Source organism: Mirounga leonina, unplaced genomic scaffold (assembly GCF_011800145.1).
Source record: "Mirounga leonina isolate KUSES-001 unplaced genomic scaffold, KU_Mleo_1.0 Mir_200, whole genome shotgun sequence".
NCBI classification, from domain to species: Eukaryota; Metazoa; Chordata; class Mammalia; order Carnivora; family Phocidae; genus Mirounga; species Mirounga leonina.
In genome coordinates, this window is record NW_023270503.1 from 22,999,714 (window position 1) to 23,018,692 (window position 18,979).

General features: G+C 51.2%; 1 protein-coding gene across 2 annotated transcripts in view; it reads right to left on the reverse strand.

Annotated features, from left to right (window-relative positions):
• Positions 1–397: 397 nt before the first annotated feature.
• The window catches only part of IGF2BP1 (insulin like growth factor 2 mRNA binding protein 1), a 39,500-nt gene continuing 20,918 nt past the window's right edge, over positions 398–18,979 (reverse strand). The window contains exons 3-15 of one of the 2 annotated variants that reach the window (XM_035027384.1): positions 14,905–14,953; positions 14,332–14,383; positions 11,694–11,757; positions 9,774–10,055; positions 8,519–8,653; positions 7,335–7,457; positions 6,469–6,604; positions 5,454–5,576; positions 4,974–5,093; positions 4,099–4,173; positions 2,932–3,063; positions 2,566–2,679; positions 398–490 (exon numbers count right to left, since the gene is read on the reverse strand). In XM_035027384.1, coding sequence (XP_034883275.1) covers positions 398–490; positions 2,566–2,679; positions 2,932–3,063; positions 4,099–4,173; positions 4,974–5,093; positions 5,454–5,576; positions 6,469–6,604; positions 7,335–7,457; positions 8,519–8,653; positions 9,774–10,055; positions 11,694–11,757; positions 14,332–14,383; positions 14,905–14,953 — 1,498 coding nt within the window. The remainder of the gene's footprint in view (positions 491–2,565; positions 2,680–2,931; positions 3,064–4,098; positions 4,174–4,973; positions 5,094–5,453; positions 5,577–6,468; positions 6,605–7,334; positions 7,458–8,518; positions 8,654–9,773; positions 10,056–11,693; positions 11,758–14,331; positions 14,384–14,904; positions 14,954–18,979) is intronic. The other variant, XM_035027385.1, reaches the window with a different exon arrangement.

Genomic DNA, 18,979 nt, shown 5'->3' on the forward strand with positions numbered 1-18,979 from the left:
AAGAAGCAAACCATCCTTTGAGGCTGATTAAAACACCCCTCTGCATGATTGAAAAACCTGAAGGAAATTTTATTTCTCTTCCCACTGGGGTCTGACCCACCCTCTCGGTGGGACCTGGAGAACTTACTTAAACAATCCACGTTTAAAAGCACCCTGAGCTAGAAATTTCCATGGTGACACCCTGAGGGGTGGGCAGTGTCGGGCCAATTGGTTGGGCGTGTGGGGCCGAGGGATCAGGGTTCCTCACTGGAACATCTTTTCTCAAGCAAGTGGGCAAACCTGATCTACATCCCGGCCCAAGTGTCCCTGATTCCCACTCATTCTCAGGCCTGCTGGGGAGAACGCGCTCTCGATTTCAGCCCGTTGTCCTTGAGTCGACGTGATGGGGAGGGGCTGGTCACTTCCTCCGTGCCTGGGCCTGGTTACTCTGTCCCTTTTGGTGCAGCTGTTTAACTTGGGCCAGGATGTCTCGTATTTTCCTCTGGGCCATCTGTGGGAGAACCAGAGAAGAGGCAAGAGTGAAGATCCCCAAAGGCAAGGAGAGAGCCAGACCCCAGGGGAGAGAAGCCATCGGGACCTAGACACCGGCAACAAACACAACAGAAAGAGAGTGAGTGAGTGGGACCTAAAGTTTGTCTGCCTCCCCGTGGGTCCTGAGCAGCCCCCACCGCGGTGGGGAGGGGGGGAGCGGACAGAGTACAAACTCATTCACCAGAATTGAAAAATTGACAAACTCGCCACACAGGCTACTGAACCCAAAATAAAACCCCTGGAGTTTCCAGGTGTATGTTTGGTCAGAGGGTCATCAGGTAGGAGACCTCCTCACAAATCAGAGCTCCCAATAAAGGGGATGGAACGTCCAGACATGGATTTACAAACAAGCAGTGAAACCTAAGCTCCACCGTAAAAAATGGACAAAATACCCAAGGATCGTCTCTTTACTCTTTCCTTTCTTCGCTAAGGACAGAGTTCTGCAAGGGAAACCAACTACAACACGGGGTGCCCCTAACCGTTTACCAGAATCGCTTCCTTCCATAAACAGAGTGCTTGGTTTCTTGGTTCAAGAGAAAGATGGTGTAGGTGGGGGAAAGGCTGTGGACTCAGGATTTATATTACTTCCTACTCAGCCGCAAGCGGATGGTTTACAAAGATTTCCCTCTAATTCTCATTCTAACACATGAAAAATACCACCACCACCACCACCACCCCCACACTTCGGTACTGAGAACATCCTGGCTCTGTGCATCCTTGGACCTATCCTTCACACTACCACACCCCTCATTTGTACAATGAGATTGTCACGAGGATTAAATGAGCTAATATACGTGAACCACACAATACTGCTTGGTATACCAGATGCACCCAGAAATCTTAGATACTATCGTGACTCTTGTTGATACCTCTCTCCAAGGACTGTCACAGAAAGTTTCTTAGCCAAGGCCATACAGCAGAAAAGCCATGTGGGGTCTGAGCGCAAAGCCCTCTGCCTCCAAAACCCGTTCCTGGTGCTGTCTGGCCACACCACACTGGGAGCCGAGAGCTGGGGTTCGGGGTTCCAGGATCCTGTATTGCCCTTGACCGCTTAGGCAGCATCTAGCTTTGGAACTGCCTATCCTCTGAACAGAAGGGCTTGTGTCCAGGAGTCTCCATATCCCTTCCAATCCCAACGCCAGAGGATTTTAGGGAAACCCCACTACCTTTCAATCAACCTTTCTCTGAGTTTTAAGATTCAAATTTAAGATTTGAACCTGATATCCACCCTCTTTCCAGACTCTGGGGTCAGTCCCAATGCCAGGCAGTGCCGACTGGGCCCCTGGAGGTGATATGGGGCTGGTGAGTTCTGGATGGGACAGTAGAACTGGAACCAAGGATGGAGTAGTCGTGAGAAAGGCAAAGGGACTGCACTGGAAAAAGGCAATCCAGAATGTTGTTACCACTGTTATTATTCCACAAACAAGACTGGGTGGTGGGTAATACCAATTTCCTTTCTTATCTGGTGCAAAAGGGGTGAGCGAAGGACTAAAGTCAGACAACAGGAAAGTCTTAACATATAGCAAGTAACACAGAAAAATACTAGTCACTATATAGAATATATACTATATACAGAACTTCTCAAATCACTTTCCCTACAGTTTTTTTTTTTTTAAAGATTTTATTTATTTGAGAGAGAGAGAATGAGAGAGAGCACATGAGAGGGGGGAGGGTCAGAGGGAGAAGCAGACTCCCTGCCGAGCAGGGAGCCCGATGCAGGACTCGATCCCAGGACTCCAGCATCATGACCTGAGCCGAAGGCAGTCGCTCAATCAACTGAGCCACCCAGGCACCCACTTTCCCTTCAGTTCGAACAGAGCATACAACATCTACACATCACACTCCTACACTTGGAAAAGAATGGCCCAGTCCAGAGGCAGGCAGAAGTCCACGGGACTGGTCAAAGCCATGGTCAAAGCTATGCAAATCAACATCTGGCCTCTTGCTTCTCCAATCCCTGGGCTCCTGCTGTCTTCCCACGAGGGGGCGGGGCGGGGCGGGGGGGGGCGGGGGGGCGGGGCGTGCCACATGTACCTGGCTGGCATAAAAATGCCCGATGATCTTGACGATGACCTGGTCATTCTCATCCGGGGTCTGGTCTCTTGGCACCACCACCTCGGCTGCTGTCAAATTCTGCAACTCATTCACCTGGGGGGGGCGGGGGGCAGAGAGGAGTTTGGGGGGGCTACCAAGAAAGCATGGCGGGGGCTGGAGGGAGGGGCAAGAGGCGAGTCCCCGGCAGGTAACTGGAGGACCCGGGAGCCGGGCTGGGGAGGAGAACTGGGTAAAGGAGCAAGTCGGAAGTCTTACTGTATGGGGTAGGGGAGTAGGAGGCCAGGGCAGAGCTATGGGGTTTGAGGACTAAGATCCGGAAGGTTCATCCCTGGTCTGAAGGCTCACCGTTTTGCCGCCTTTGCCGATGACCCTGCCAGCAGCTGACGCCGGCACCCGGATGTGGGTCTCCAGCTTTACTTCCTCCTTGGGACCAAAGAAGTTCTCCTCCTTGAGTTTTCCATAAATTCTTCCCTGAGCCTGAGAGGAGGGGGTCCTTGTTAATCAGCAGGCCACACACATGACAAAAGGGAAGTGAGGTACACGTGGAAATAGAGCCCCCAAGCCCCACCCCATCCTCTCTGGCCCCACAGGCCCAGCCCACGGGTGCATCAACCATCTACACCAGGGGATAGGAAAATGGCCAAGAGCACTGACCTGTTCCTTCTGCTTACTTGTAATACTGGAGAGCCTGGGTAGAGTAACTGAACACATACTTCCCAGAAGTACAATTCATAAGCTACACAACCCTACAGAGTCTGGGATGATCCCATTTAGGTGAATAAGGCAGCTGATCAAGTGAGCCAGAGGATAGGATGTTGGACAGCCCACACAGCCTCGAGAGCATCCCCTTCTCCATCCCTGCCTAGGTCAGCAGGAGCTAACTGTTAGCTCTCTGGCTCTGTGACCAGAAGTTCAGGGACCCAGCAATGCAGTAGGACATGAAGAAGAGAAGGGAACTGGGCATCAAAGATCTTCCTTCCTAACTAAGGCAGGGCACCAGAAAGAAGCCCTCAGCCTTCCTTCTGTCCTGTATTTCTGTTCACCTTCAGAAGGAAAGAGGGAAGAAGTCAACAGAAGTTGAGTTTGATGCCAAATTGAAAGCATTGCAATGCTGTCCACGGGCACCCAGCTGGCTCAGTCAGAAGAGCATGAGGGGCGCTTGGGTGGCTCAGTTGGTTAAGCGACTGCCTTCGGCTCAGGTCATGATCCTGGCAGTCCCCGGATCGAGTCCCGCATCGGGCTCCCTGCTCGGCAGGGAGTCTGCTTCTCCCTCTGACCCTCCCCCCTCTCATGTGCTCTCTCTCTCTCAAATAAATAAATAAAATCTAAAAAAAAAAAAGAAGAAGAAGAAGAGCATGAGACTCTTGCTCTTGGGGTCATGGGTTCAAGCCCCACATTGGATGTAGAGATTACTTAAATAAATAGATAAAAACTTTTTTAAGAAAGTGTTATGCAGATTTGCACTCCCACCCAACCTCAATTCCTTTTCTTTGGAAAAACAAAGATGAGAACCTTAAATTGGGCCTCTGGGGGTCCAGTGATGATGACCATACGAACTTTGGAGTCAGGAGTTTCAGGAGGAGCAATCTAGAAAGCAAAGAGCTGGTCAAAGAGGTGCCCCCTACCTTCACCTCCTCCAAGCCCACCATCCCACTCCCACCACCTACTTCCGAGGGCTAGGAGAGGTGAGAACAAAGGCCCTGAACCCCAAGGGCATTGCCCTTGCACCAAAAATGTGATGTAGACGTGGGTGCGTGTGTTCCAGGGACATTCCCTCCTCACCGTCCACCCTCCCAGTTTCCCGGGGAGGCTTCCGTGGGGTCCTGCCCAGAGTGGGGAACAGACAAAATGCCTACGGTGAGGAGGGCAGGGACCACACTTCAGCAGAAAAGAATCCCTGCATCTGACCAAGTCCTTTAGGGGCCACCGACACAACTGGATTTAAGCTTGTGAAACTTTCACGAGGACACTCTCCCTTCTCTCTGCGCTGGACCCCAGCCAAGGGGGGGGCGAAAACACAGTCGGCATCTACCGCAACCCCCCCCATCCCACCCCCCAGCGCTGGGCACTGGCCGAGTGGGGCGCCGGCTGTGAAATTTCACGGCACTAGGACAATGATCGCAGTGACAAGGGAACAGTGGTTGAGGCTGACGGCCTTAGCTTAGGGGCTGCAGGCTGAACCCACGTCAGTCTAGGCCAGAACCTAAGCAAACCTCCTCCCTCGCCCGGAAGCCCAGGAGCACCGAAGGCCCTGGGCAAAGTCATATGCAAAGGGGACGACAATCCATCAGAGAAACAGACCACACAACAGCGGGAAGAAAGGTTGAGGGGGTGGAAGCAGGGCGCTGCCCTCTTCCCAGGACCTGGAAGGAGACAGAGCAGGTCACCTTAATGGAGGCACTGGCAAAGCGGGAGAGCTGTTTGATGTGCTGTCCCTTCTTCCCGATGATAGCACCCACTGCCTGCGCCGGGATGAACACCTGCACCATCTCCTGCTCCGGAGCCTGCTGCCGAGACAGAGCATGTTACGACCAGGGGTGAGGGACGCAGCCTGGAAGCCCTTCCACCCCCCAGGGCGTGCAGCCTCAAAGAGAAGAAGGCAGACACCTGGCGGCCAACGTGGGCAACCCGCTCCTTGGCTCTCCCCAGGCCCCCAAGGACAAAGGGAGAGGGCTGCCGGCAGCCCAGGTGGCATCTGAGATGCTGTGCACACGGCTGGGAGTACTGCCCAAGAGGGGCATCCCAGCCCTCCCTTCCCGCTCTCTGCAAATTCCTAAGCATCAGGCTCCCGCAGGGGGCTGGACCCTAAGGGAGGCCATGGAAGGGCCCAGTACCCCCCCCCCCCCCCAAGGAGATCTTGCACCTACCATAAAGGAGCTATAGGGAGCAGCCCCGGTGACGCTGCTGGGAGGTGGCGGGACCGCACTGGACGAGGCTGGAAACAGACCTACAGCCGCCAAATTCAGGCCGGGGATGAGGTGTGACTGCAGCTGGGGAAGGAAGGTAAGGAGGGAGAGGTCAGCTCATGATGCAGGGCTGGCTGAATCCAGAAGGCAGTGCTGGGGTGGGGTGGGAGGGGTGGGAGAGGTGGGGGGGAGTGAACACAGGAGAACTGGGTGCTTTTGCACAAAACCTGCCTGCCCTTCCGGTTCTCACACACACGCACATACACTTAGAGCGTGGAGCTGTGAGTGATGGGACATTATCGCTGGACCAAGAACCAGCAACACCAACCAGAAGGGTCAACCAGAGCCTCAGATGTCCCATCTCTCTGGTGGTTTACTCCACTAACCCTGCCCTGGAACATTCCTATGAGAAGGCACAGCAACAACAGATCTCCGTTAGACTCCAAGGCTCACCTTTTTTCCTGTACTCCACATCCTCACTCCCTTTTAAAAATCAGATGAGGGGCACCTAGGTGGCTCAGACGGTTAAGTGTCCGACTCTTGATTTCGGCTCAGGTCATGATCTCGGGGTTGTGGGATCGAGCCCCGCATTGGGCTCTGCACTCAATGCAGAGTCTGCTTGTCCTTCTCTCTCTCCCTCTGCTCCTCCCCCACCCCCGGCTCACCCTGGCTCTCGTGCTATCTCTGAAATAAGTAAATAAAATCTTAAAAAAACAAATCAGATGAAAATTATGGCCCCTCTCCTCACTGAAGAACACACAAACACCAATCTTACAGGAAGACCACAGACTTTGAAACCGAAGATGAAACCCAATCCCCACCTCAGCAATCAGATAAAGAATCTCTATTCATTAAACGTAAAAGATCTGGAGGATTGGAGATCCAAAGGCGTGTGGCCTGCCCACCCCAGGTGGAGACCCCCATCTGCAGTGCCCCAGGCTCAGAGCATTAGGGTGACTGGCCCTCTGGCACTCACACTCATGGCAGCCACATCGTTCTCGTAGGCCTCCCGGACTTTCTTCATGATCTCCTGCTCGGCCCTGCAGCAGTTCTCAATGGCCCCCTTCACAGTGATGGTCCTCTCGGGGTTATAGAGGGTGAGGTCCTGCAGCCTGGCGGGAGAGCAGAGCCGCGTCATCCTCCCAACAGGAAGGGGCCATGGCTGGGAATCAGCCGCAGAAACAGCTCCTGCAGGCTGTTTCACTTTCAGCAAATAGCTCCCCGTCTCTGGCCTTCAGTCTGTAACCCAGGCAGGGAGGGAGCAAGGTACAGGGAGAGGAGAACACCCAACTGAAACCCCTCGATTTGCAATGAGTCCAGTCATAGACAGGTTTTCATCACCGGTAAAGCAATGAGGATGCTCAGGACTGGAAGTTTCTCCAGTGGTTCTACACAACCCACTTCCTGTGCTTTTGGAACAGAGCGAGTCTGGGATGCAATGAAGAAGCACAGTGCTCACAGAAGAGGTAATCGATCTGCTTGGCTCTGGTTCTTCCGGGGGAGACAGGCCCCGACACAGGGGAGCATACACCCAATCCTCAGACCAGGACCTGGGTCGGTCTGCTTCTCACGGACCAGCAAACATGCCTGAGACCCCGCCCTAGCTGCAGGCTCTCTGAGACGCAGGGGATAGGAGTGATGGGCAGGCCAGAGGACGAAAGGATGCGCTCCAGCAACCCCAGCCCTCACAGAGATAAACGCTCTTTGCCATGTCACTGATTATTCTTCAACAGAACAGAAACTGCATCCAACTTACGGGGCCAAGCATGAAGGCCCAATGATATACTGCCGTCCCTGAGCCCACGGGCATCCCACCCATAAAGAGGTAAATGAGAGCCTTACGAGGAGATGGTGATCTTTGTCTCTGTGTCCTGCTCCACCTTCTTCAGGTTACGCCCTTCCTTGCCAATGAGACGCCCCACAAAGTTATTATGGGCCAGGATCTTCAGGGGAACCTCGTCAGCCCTTGGGAAAGAGAGAGGGACAGGAGCTGTTAAATGCTGGGGCACGCAGAGACACAGTCAGCATGCCACCGCAGACGTGGGGTTTCCGGGACAAAACTACATTTTAAAAGATGACAAAAATCAACAGATTGGTGGTTGCTTAGCACTAGAGAAATGGGGAAGTAGGGAGGGGCCGCCAAGGGGCACAAGGACTACCAGAGTGATGGCCATGCTCATTATCGTAATCGTGGTGATGGTTTTGCAGGTATACGCATGTTAATGCTCATTCAATTGTATACTTTTAAATAGCCACACTATAGAACTCCATGAAGTTTTAGAAAGAACTGAGATGGGTCAGTAATTACTGATCCATAAATGTGAAAAAAACTAACTACAGAACACGTTCATTACAGTCCTATTTGCGCTAAAACATGCACATGCACACCTGTGCGCACAAACGTATATGGACAAACGCATACACACGCTTGTACGTGCACAGAATTGCTAAGAGAGGGGCGCCTGGGTGGCTCAGTCGTTAAGCGTCTGCCTTCGGCTCAGGTCATGATCCCAGGGTCCTGAGATCAAGCCCCGCGTCGGGCTCCCTGCTCAGAGGGAAGCCTGCTTCTCCCTCTCCCACTCCCCCTGCTTGTGTTCCCTCTCTCGCTGTGTCTCTCTCTGTCAAATAAATAAATCTTTAAAAAAAAAAAAAGGGGGGGTGCCTGGGTGGCTCAGTTGGTTAAGCGACTACCTTCGGCTCAGATCATGATCCTGGAGTCCCTGGATCGAGTCCCGCATCAGGCTCCCTGCTCGGCAGGGAGTCTGCTTCTCCCTCTGACCCTCCCGACCCTCCCCCCTCTCATGCACTCTCTGTCTCTCTCTCTCAAATAAATAAATAAAATCTTTAAAAAAAAAAAAAGAACTGCTAAGAGAGTATACAGGGTGTTACTTGTGGAAAAGAGGACCTCGTGTCTCAGTTTATGTCCTTTGTCTCCTATTTATCCCTGCATTCTTGCGAATAAAGTGTGTTGGAGCGGGGGAGGTGGTACTCCCCTCATTACGAGAAATGTTGAAAAAAAGCCTTACGTTTTGGTGTCCTTTGCTTCCTTATGCATAATCTCCAAGATCATCTTACACGCAGATGAGCAGCCCTCAGGGGTCGAGTGGACGCTGATGGCCTTCTCTGCAGCGCCTGCATTCTCCTTCCTGTGCACATCTATCCTAAGGACCACAAGGTCAAGGATGGTTAGGGGTCCCTGGTGAAACCCAGAGTCTTCTTCACCCTCCTTACCACCTCTCCTCAACCAAAAGTACAGAAACGGCTCTTGGAACAAGTCCCAGTGCAGAACAGGAAAGGGCAGAGAAAAGGCCAGAGGAACCCAGGCCAGCCTGCTGCTCTGGATTCTGTCCCAGTCAGGAGGTGGGGGGGAAGGGGGGAACGGACGATGGTGGCATCTGGCATGGGAACACAGGGCTGGCAATCAGTAGCCCACAGCTCTAAAGCTGCATTCCCCTTAAATGCTGGATTCTCTCCCGTAAAACTATAAAGGGAAGGCACACTGTCCCAAATTAAAAGTAAATAATAAAGGATGCATTCGGAGTAAGGACATGATGTGACCTGTTCTTTTCCAGAGTACCCTGATTAGCTATAAAGATTAGAGAAGAGGGGTCACTATACACAAATAAAAAAAATAAAGTCAGGGGCGCCTGGGTGGCTCAGTCGTTAGGCGTCTGCCTTCGGCTCAGGTCATGATCCCAGGGTCCTGGTATCGAGCCCCGCATCAGGCTCCCTGTTCCGTGGGAAGCCTGCTTCTCCCTCTCCCACTCCCCCTGCTTGTGTTCCCTCTCTTGCTGTGTCTCTGTCAGATAAATAAATAAAATCTTTAAAAAAAATAAAGTCAAAATTTTAAAAAGAGGTTAGAGGGGTAACAGTAGGGGAATCGGAGATGGGGCAGGATGATGACCTATTACTGAGGGCTGGCTTTGGCCAAGCTGCCCAGCCCAGTGGCCACCAACAGGCAGTGCTGAACCCACAGTGCACCAGAGTGACTGACTCACCTAGACTGGGTTTGCTTGGTGGCACGTCCTACGAGAAATTCTAGAACCATTCCTACTAATAACGGTGTGGCCCAGCCACTACCACCAACTGGCATGCACCAGGCCCATTCAACCTCCCCACCTTCCCAGGACGCTGCAATTGGAGGAGTAACCACCCCCATCCCCCAATGAAGAGAAATGGGAACACATCCCAGGCAACATTTCCTGAAACGTAAATACTGAGACTCCCCGGTGCGCTACCAGGCGGTACCCCGGCTCCCAGTGCCCAGCAGCCAAGACTCACTTGGACTGGGTCTGTTTCGTGATGTTTCGGATGGTGGCCCCCTCCTTGCCAATGATGGCACCCACGTACTGGGTTGGCACCAGGAGCCGCAGGGGGATATCCACTTGCTGCTGCTTGGCTGGGGCCCCCGCTGCTACAGGGGAGCCCTGGCGGGGCTGACCCCGAGAGCCAAAGCCTCCTCGGCGCCCATTCTCAGGACCCTGTGCTATCTGCTCGTCAGGAATGTAGGAGACTTTTAAGGCGTGGTTCTCCAGCTGGTGGCCATTCAGCTTCATGATGGCTCTGAGGACAGAGGGAGAGGCTACTGGTCACACCATGCCAATCACACCAAAGGCGTTCCGTGTGCAAAGCACGCTGGGTTACAACTTGGAACACACCGAAAACAAGGGAGATGACCACCTACCCACCACTCCCACCTCCACCTCAGAGAACTTGCCAGTCTAAACGGCTGAAGACATCAAAGGGAAACCTAAATTAAGTTATTCCCAGTGAATTTTGAATTGGCTTATTAATTCCAGCCAGAACTACGCATCTCGTAAGATTAATGTGAGAATCACATGTGATTCATGGTAAGTGAATAAATATAATAAACACATGAAACAAGAGACTTGTTTTTACACCTGTTGAGTCTGGCACCTTCCATGTTTGAGGAAACTGTAAAAAAAAAAAATAGGGTTGGAGACGGAATGTCTTGCTTACAGCTTGGAAGCAGGAGTTTAAGTCTATCTGGAATGTCTGCAGAGCAGGAGTGAGTAACACTGTGGGAGGGGAGGAGGCAAGCTCCATCCAGTTCCACACCGGCTGATGCAGGTTAGAAATGTTCACAAGGCAGCAACAGGCAGTGGGGAGTAAGCCGAGTATTGACATGACCTTTAGAGCCAGGCTAAGGACCACACGCTAGCCACAAGGGGCAGTTGGGACCTCCAGAAAATCCTGAGCCCAGAGAGCCACTTAAAAGAAAATGGGGGCAGGGCTCCTGGCGGGCTCGGTCAGTAGAGTGTGCTAACTCTTGACCTCGGGATCCTGAGTTCGAGCACCACGTCGGGTGTAGAGAGAAGTTAAAAATAAACTTTTAAGGGGCGCCTGGGTGGCTCAGATGGTTAAGCGTCTGCCTTCGGCTCAGGTCATGATCCCAGAATTCTGGGACTGAGCCCCGCATTGGGCTCCCTGCTCAACGGGAAGCCTGCTTCTCCCTCTCCCTCTGCCTCTCCCTCTGCTCATACTCTATCTCTGTGTCTCGAATGAATAAATAAATCTTTAAAATGTATCATCACCCAGCTAGAGGCAGCATGCTGAAGGAACAAGAAAGCTGTCAAAAGCTAAATGTGGCAAAAAGCCTGTAACGGGTGGGATGTAAGTGAGTAAATGCACAAAGTGTACAAAGTCTGTCAGTACCAGTGGGTGAGGCGTGTAGTTGCTCAACCAAAGGGCTTAAGGAGCTAGAAAGCATAGGTGTGATGGGACTAACAGGACCCGACAGAAGCACAATCGGGGCTCGTGGCATCACCGAAATAAAATGTCTGCCCCCGCCACATCAGAACGTGAACAAATCCCTTTTGTAAACCTCGCAGTTCCTCCCTACTATCACTAGATGGCGCCGTCAACACAGCAAAGGACCCTTGCAGTGCCGGGCACCCGGAGACCCAACGCAAAGCCCACTTTTTCTCCTACAGAGGATTCCCCACCTTTCCTGGGAGGGTCTTTGGGTCCCTTCCCGTCCATGGATTTGCTACCAATCTTGATAAGTTTCTGAACCCTTGAGATACTGAACCTGAACCTGAACCAAAAAGAGTCTGCGACTGGCTATCACAGTAACAGAAGGCGCTCCTGCCTGCCTGGACTCCAGCGTGGAGAAGCACGCGTACTTGGCTCCCAACAACCCGCGAAGACCCGCCCCGCCCCGCTTTCCGGCCCACTTACTGCCTGGTCTGTTCCCGGTTGGAATAGGTGACATTCACCACCGCAGTCTCACTCTCGGTGTTCACTGGGGGAGCAAAACAGAGGCCAAGGTTAGAGCAGCAAGATCTGGAAGATGCCGCCAATGAACTCCCAAGTGTTAAAAGCTCATCCTTTCGGGCGCCTGGGTGGCTCAGTTGGTTAAGCGACTGCCTTCGGCTCAGGTCATGATCCTGGAGTCCCGGGATCGAGTCCCGCATCGGGCTCCCTGCTCGGCAGGAAGTCTGCTTCTCCCTCTGACCCTCCCCCCTCTCATGTGCTCTCTCTCTCTCAAATAAATAAATAAAATCTTAAAAAAAAAAAAAAAAAAAGCTCATCCTTTCAGGTTATAAGAAGTTACATGTGTTGTAAGAAGGAATACATGAATGACAAGGCAAACTATGTGCCCTTTAGGCCCCTCTCTCCAGAACTCCTAGAAAATTCAAATTAACCTTTTTGCATTTTCCCTCCTGTGTCTTCTTTTGATCTCCCCTGGCCACCCCCCCACCCCCCGAGAGCTGGGCGACAAAAGGGTGCTGAAGTCAGCATAGCAGTTAGGCGGCAGGGAGCGCACAAACCAGGTCTGGGAGACAAATTCATTCTTGGGAAGCTAAACTAGTTAAAAATGCACACACCGTAAGATTAGCAATTTATAGAAGCAAACATCCCAAGACATGGTCTCTAAGAATACGGTGAAGAGACCCACTTCCACTGCAGAGCATCCTCAAGGACAGATGGACCACACGTGAGTGTATCATAACCCAAGCTAAATGGGCTGAGAGGAGCAGCTACTGGGGAACCGAGGGATGGCGATTTCCTGACTCAGTCTTCCAAACATCTTGGCAGTGGAAATGCACATTCAATCCATCATAAATCCATGGCACCTGCCATTATTCCCATCCAAGTCCTCCGTTCTTACCATGAAACCTCTTGGTCTTCACTGGATTTTGCCATATACTCTTTCCTACAGGGAGAGACTGGGCTGGACAATAGAATTCCAGGCGGTCTGGAGGCACACTTCTTGAATTAATAAAATTAACGTGTCTTGTGTCTGTCTTTTGATTTGGGGTTCCCTAGGCCGGCTCAGCCCTGGGGTGGAGGACAGTGACAAAAACCAAGCCTCTGCCCTCATCATCCTGAGGATAAGTCACCTGGCCACAGACCCTCAGCGCAGACCACTCTAAACCCCTCTTGCCTTCATCCGCAGAGCTCCCCCACCAGTGGTGAGTAAGGGAGACTCCGCCAAGAACTATCTTTCCAGTTAAACTGAAACACAGGAATGAATGAAACCAACGAAGGCTCTGCCTTCCCGGAACTTACTGGAGCAGACAACGTGAAGTACAATAAGCAAATTCTCTAACCTATCAGATGGGTTGATGATGGCCATGGAGAAATGTAAATCAGGGTTAAAGGAGGTGGTGGGAAGGGGTGCGATTTTAAAGAGTGGACAGAAAGGACTTCACTTAGAAAGTGACACCAGAAGACTTTCTCTGTTGTCCAACAAAATCAAACATTTCCCATTGTGTTCTCTCCAGGGAACGGGTCTCCCCTCCTGATATGGTGTGTTACAGCTCCTGGGTGAGCCCCAGACAGATTTGAGCTATCGTGGACTCCTGCGGGGCCTCCCAGGGTGGCTCACAATTGCTCCCAAGCCCGCACTCATTCTTGCTATTTGTCCAAGAGTAACTCAGTCATTAATCTAACGCGTGAGCAGTACTAGGCAATGGTTATCAGTGTGTCCAGCTGTGTCCTGGCATTTATGATAAAAAGGCAACCTACAGGATTAGAGCTGGAGAACTTGTTTGATAGATTCAGCACTTTACCTATGTGCAGGCAAGTATTTTAATCTAGAGTGATTTCTAGCTTGCACCTTTCCAAAGAAAATGGAGATAAGCATTTAAATCTCGATGGGGTGATTCTTTACGCTTCTGAAGATCTACAAACTCCACTTCTATCTTCTCGAATGGACAAGCTCTACCTTGTGTCAACCAAAACCATTCTTATTTTAGCTCATTTCCTCTGGAAATTATTTATAACCTGAAGCAATGGAGAAACCTCAGAAATCTTAGCAAATATTTTATGACCCAGATTTCTTAGTATTTCTCCTGTGGGCCCACTCTTGAAAGACTGTGCCTGCCCATCACTATGTGCCCAGTAATAAAATCTGGTTTTTTTTAATTGACCAAAGCCATATAGCTGACAATCAGAGCTTCTATAAAGAGATAACCAGTTGACTATTCCAGCCAAACATAAAGAATCATGAAGCTTTTAAAGTAAAGGGGCTGCAGACTTACTCAGGCCGAGTGCCCCATTTCCATGCTGCTAAACCCTTCAGACCTCTCTTTCGACCGTGACTGACCCCTAAGAGCTTGGGACCCCATGCTGGAAATGAGTGACTTTTGCTCATTAAAGAGAGAAACCTGTTCCAGAGAGAAGCAGCACAGCCAAAGCTGGGACGACATGCCCACGTCCCCCATGTGTGGATCTCCCTTCGTGCCATATTCTGTCTGCCTGCCTTGTCTGCTTTTGCTATGCCAGGTGGATGTGGTCGTGGAAAACGAAGCAGAGTAGATCCCCCAAACTGCTCCAGCACCCACCCCCCACTTCCCCACTGTACCCTTACCTTGCTCGCAGTTCTCCACTGTACCGTACTGAGCAAGCAGGCTGTCCAGCACCTAGGAGCATGGACGAGAGAAGAGAGGAAGGCTATTCTGAGCATCCCAGGAACTGTCACGAAGCCAGCCACCAGCCACCCTCACCCCAAAGGATGGTGGCACAGGCAGAGCCTTAGGTGGGGACTGAGCAGTATGACCTGTTTTAGCTTACTCCCTCTAGGGTACCGATAACTGCTGGTAACCTGTCAGGGTATCTTTGAAGAAATGTACTTGAGCACAACAAAAAGGCTTCCAAGGGCCTTTTTGGAAGTAGACTTGGGCCTCCGGGGTCTAAGTCTGGGGCTCAGGGAACACCCTACCCACCTTCCTAATGCCTCTCATCACAGGCACAAGCCCAAAGGACTAACATGGGTAGTCCTGGGCCGAGGATGAGAACCAACCAACTCCCTCAGTACTAGCATCCCTGGCCGACCCCCAAACCACCAGGGGACCTCCCCAGTCATGTCTGCCAACTCAGATTGGCCCGGGCTTCCTTTCCAGTCTCCACTTCCCCATGTCTTGAGTTTCCCCCAATCACTTACTTCCCAACGGAGCTGGGGTGGGATGTTTCGAATCTGAATTTTCCGACTCCTGAAATTAGAGGGAACAGGATTAATGACCACTCTGGATGCTTTAGGGGCCTATGACCTGGCAGTGTTTAATCCCTATGTCAGTCTGTATCTCCCTACCTTCTGTTCAACACCAAAGTCTGAGAATCCAAGAACCTTTGGGAATGAAGATTTGGTGGAAGGGTGCCTCACTTCAGAGTGTAAATTATCAGTGCTACGACAGATAGGAAGACTGTGATCAGAGGCCCGAAGCACCAGGGTAACATAATTCCCCCCAAATCACACCTGCTTTTTTTGTCCCTGTGCTCCGGTCTCGCCCTGCTCTTTCCTTCACTAACCACCTATTCTCACCTCTTACCTCCCACCATGTTTCAGGCATTAGGAATATAAAGCTGCTACAGAGACTTCATTCATTAATCCAATACCCATTTAACTGTTGCCTACTTCAGGCTATACTTTGTTCTAGATACTGGGGACACGGTGACAAACAAAAGAGACAAAGTACCTGGCTTCAAGGTGCTCACAATTTACTGGGAGAGACACACATGCAAACAAATGACAGGAGGATAATAGTGCGGTAATTAAGTGTTTTTTATACAGGTATGGATTTAAATCTCTGTTCCACTTAACAGCACTGGTCTTAAAATTATTTCACTTCTTTGAGGCTCACTTTCCTTTCTTTGTAAAACAGGGACAATACCTATTCACAGGGTGGTTTCAGGTGATGTTAGATAATATTAGGGCTTAGCAAAGGGTTTCAAGTACTTAAAGTGTAGTAACAGACGCATTTGGAATACTAAGGTGGAAACGATTAACACACAACACAGCATCAGGACCACCACCTTCCCTCCTTCCAAATGACTTCTCTTTCTCCTTCCCCTCTTTCAAATACCTCTTAAAAGTGTAATTTTCCCCAGGAAGGCTTTCAGGTTCAAGGTTGATTCCCAGGGCAATTAACTGCTCACTACCCAAATCGATGCCCTAATCCCTGGGCTTACAACATTTCAATTGACTTGATCTTCATTGGTCAATTGTCATTTATGTCTCAGCATATCCTTGATCACAAACTTAGTTCAGGGACATGGTCCAATGAAATTCTAACAGCATGAGGGAAAACTGGCCTGGGAAGCAAGAAAATCCAGTTCTAGCTCTTGAACTACCCCTGATTTGAGTCTTCATCTGACTAAGCCATGTAAGCTTCAGGCCTCAGTGTTCCTACTGGGCCCTTGTCAGCTCCTAGCTTGCTAGGGGAGGGGGGTGTTGAAAACACATGAGGAAGGGATGCTAAGCTCGCACCATAAATGTTTCCCTCTTGGCTCTGTCCTAGGCCAGCTCACTCATTCCATCCCTGTGACCTTAAGTGTCTTACAGCTGCAAAATGGAAACTGGAGGGTCTCTAAGATCCCTTCTAATTGTGCAGCTCTGAGCAGGGAAAGTCTTTACTGATGAAATACACAAAGGAAACCTCTTCCTGGGACAAAATGACTTCAGGGAAAAGGAGGATACGTGTTGAAGGGAATCTACATGTATGGCTCTCTACCTTGGGTGGTTCATGAACCTGATCTAAAGTCGTCAGGCTACACTGCAGGACAAGAGAGCAAGGATAAGAAACAAGTCCAGTCGTCAGATCCCACACCAGGCCACTCTCTTTGATTCCATTCATAGGCAAAAGAGGGGGCCCCATGGCATCTAGCCTAGTGAGGGATGTCCCATATAACACTCATTTTGTGCCCAAACAGGCTGAGAAAATGCAGGAACCGTCACAATCAAAGTCCAACTGTTGGAGAACTGAGGAACAGATGGTTACACCATTGGAAGACTGAGGACACTGACCTAGCTTGATGCCCCATGACAGGAGTCACTCCCTCTAGGGGCTGCCTGCCTGGGAATTCAAACCAGTAAGGGCTTAAAGCAACCCCCAGGCAGGAGGCTCAGTGTGAAGACAGTTCTTTCAAGATTGTCCCTTAGTGTACTCTCAGATCGAAGATCAAAAATACCCTCCTCCTACTACTACTTCAGACTCCCAGATTTAGGGGCTTTCTTTTCAGGGTAGAGAAAAGTTGGGGAGGGGATGGGGTAAGGAAATCAAATCTCAGTTTGGGGTTTTAATCCATATCCTGAAAGCAATGGCAGTCTGGAATGTCTGGAATGTTCCAGGAGAAGGAGGGGGAGGAGGGCAGGGCCACACAACCAATGAAAGAAAAGACCTCCTCCCAGCCCTCTCCCACCCTCAAGAGGCAGAGACTCACCCACCCCTCTAGGACATGCACACCCAATCCTGGGAACCCCTTCAGGCCTCCAAACCTCCTTTCCCCAAGCCCCCAACCCTGACAAACACACAACAGAAGCCCCGGAAGATCCTTTAGTCTTTTAAGCCCTTGGCCTGGTTTCTATTACTTATGGTGCTACCCAAGTTCTTTCAGGCCCAAAGCACATGGGGCGATGTTGGGAACTGTACCCTTCCCAGGACCCCCGCTGAACTCATCCGCCCCACAAACTATGGAAGGCCAGGTGCAAGCTGGACCGGGTTGGTATGCTGAGGGCTTGGGGGTCCAGAGAGAAGCTACGGCATTTGATGGGGGTACTCCTTGGCTCATACCTTGTTTCTTCCTGTGGAAACTGACAGAGCTTTTGGGAGGACTTCAAGAGATAAGCTGTGTGAATGAGGGCGCCTGACTTGGGAGTGGGTCCTCAGGAGCCTACAGGCATCCAGACGAGCATGGAGGAGACGGAAGAAGGGCTGGCAATGAGCGCTCTCACCGTGGGACAGTAACACCGTCGTTAACAATATTTAGACATCACTGCTGCGGAAACAGTGGGGAAATACCAGTGCCTACAGTCCCACTCCCCTGCCTCCCTTGACAACTAAAGGGTTATGGTCTGGCCCAGGGCCCCACTCCACACTCCAGTGCATCAGCTTCCACTAGGGTTGAGCAGTATAGTACCTTTGCCCTAGAACAGGGCACTCTACTCTGAGCAGAGCCTGGAGTGCCTAAACCCCAACATCCCTCGTTCAGAAAAAGCAAGAGAATGCCTAGAGGTTCATGAGCCACCACCTCTGCACCCTCAGGAGCGGATAAACCTGTTGCGTGATAGCCCCTGGCAATGAAAGCAATGGTTTCACCAACCTAATTCTTTCCTGGGTGCCAACGCCCAGTGGCTTCTGACCTCTTTGCATGCCCTGACCTGAAGGGCAGTTTACCAAGCCCTGAGGCAGCTCCCAATACAGAGCAACCACAGGAGACCTATCTCTCTAATGCTGGCGGAAGCGGTGGGGGGGGGGGGGGGGCGGCGGCATGAAGGCCACAGAGACCAAGTGACCATTTTTCTCAAGCCCTGGGGAGATTTCAGGAGAGAACAGAGGGAGAGAGCACCCATGCAACAGCAGAAGGAGTTAAGTAGCAAACCAAGAATTTCAGGAAGCACAGGAGCTGGATACCCGGAAAGGGATGTGGTCGGGAGTTCTCCCTGGGAAGGAAGTTCTCGTCCTTTTCACCTTTTCAGAGAAGTGTCACTGGCTTAGACTGGGAAGGAAAACAGGTCAATTAGGGAAGGGCCTAACATTTGAGGAATGCTTAACAGATGCCAAGCTGAAATTCAGCACTTGCTAGAAGACCCTCATTTGCCCATGAGGGTGGGGCCCGCCACTCCATTTTACAGACCAGGACCCTGAGAATGGGAGATTATCTCTGCCAAGTACACAGCTACTAAAGGCCAGAGTCAGGCTTTGAACTCAAAACTTGTCTGGTTCCAGGCTCCGTGCGCTGTCCCCAGCGCTGCTGTTTTGATGGAAGAATGGCAACAAAAAGCCTTTGTCAAAATTCAATCAAGTTAGGCCAAAGGACAATTAAAAATATTCAGAATTTGGGCGCCTGGGTGGCTCAGTTGGTTAAGCGACTGCCTTCGGCTCGGGTCATGATCCTGGAGTCCCGGGATCGAGTTCCGCATCGGGGTCCCTGCTCGGCAGGGAGTCTGCTTCTCCCTCTGACCCTCCTCCCTCTCATGCTCTCTGTCTCTCATTCTCTCTGTCTCAAGTAAATAAAATCTT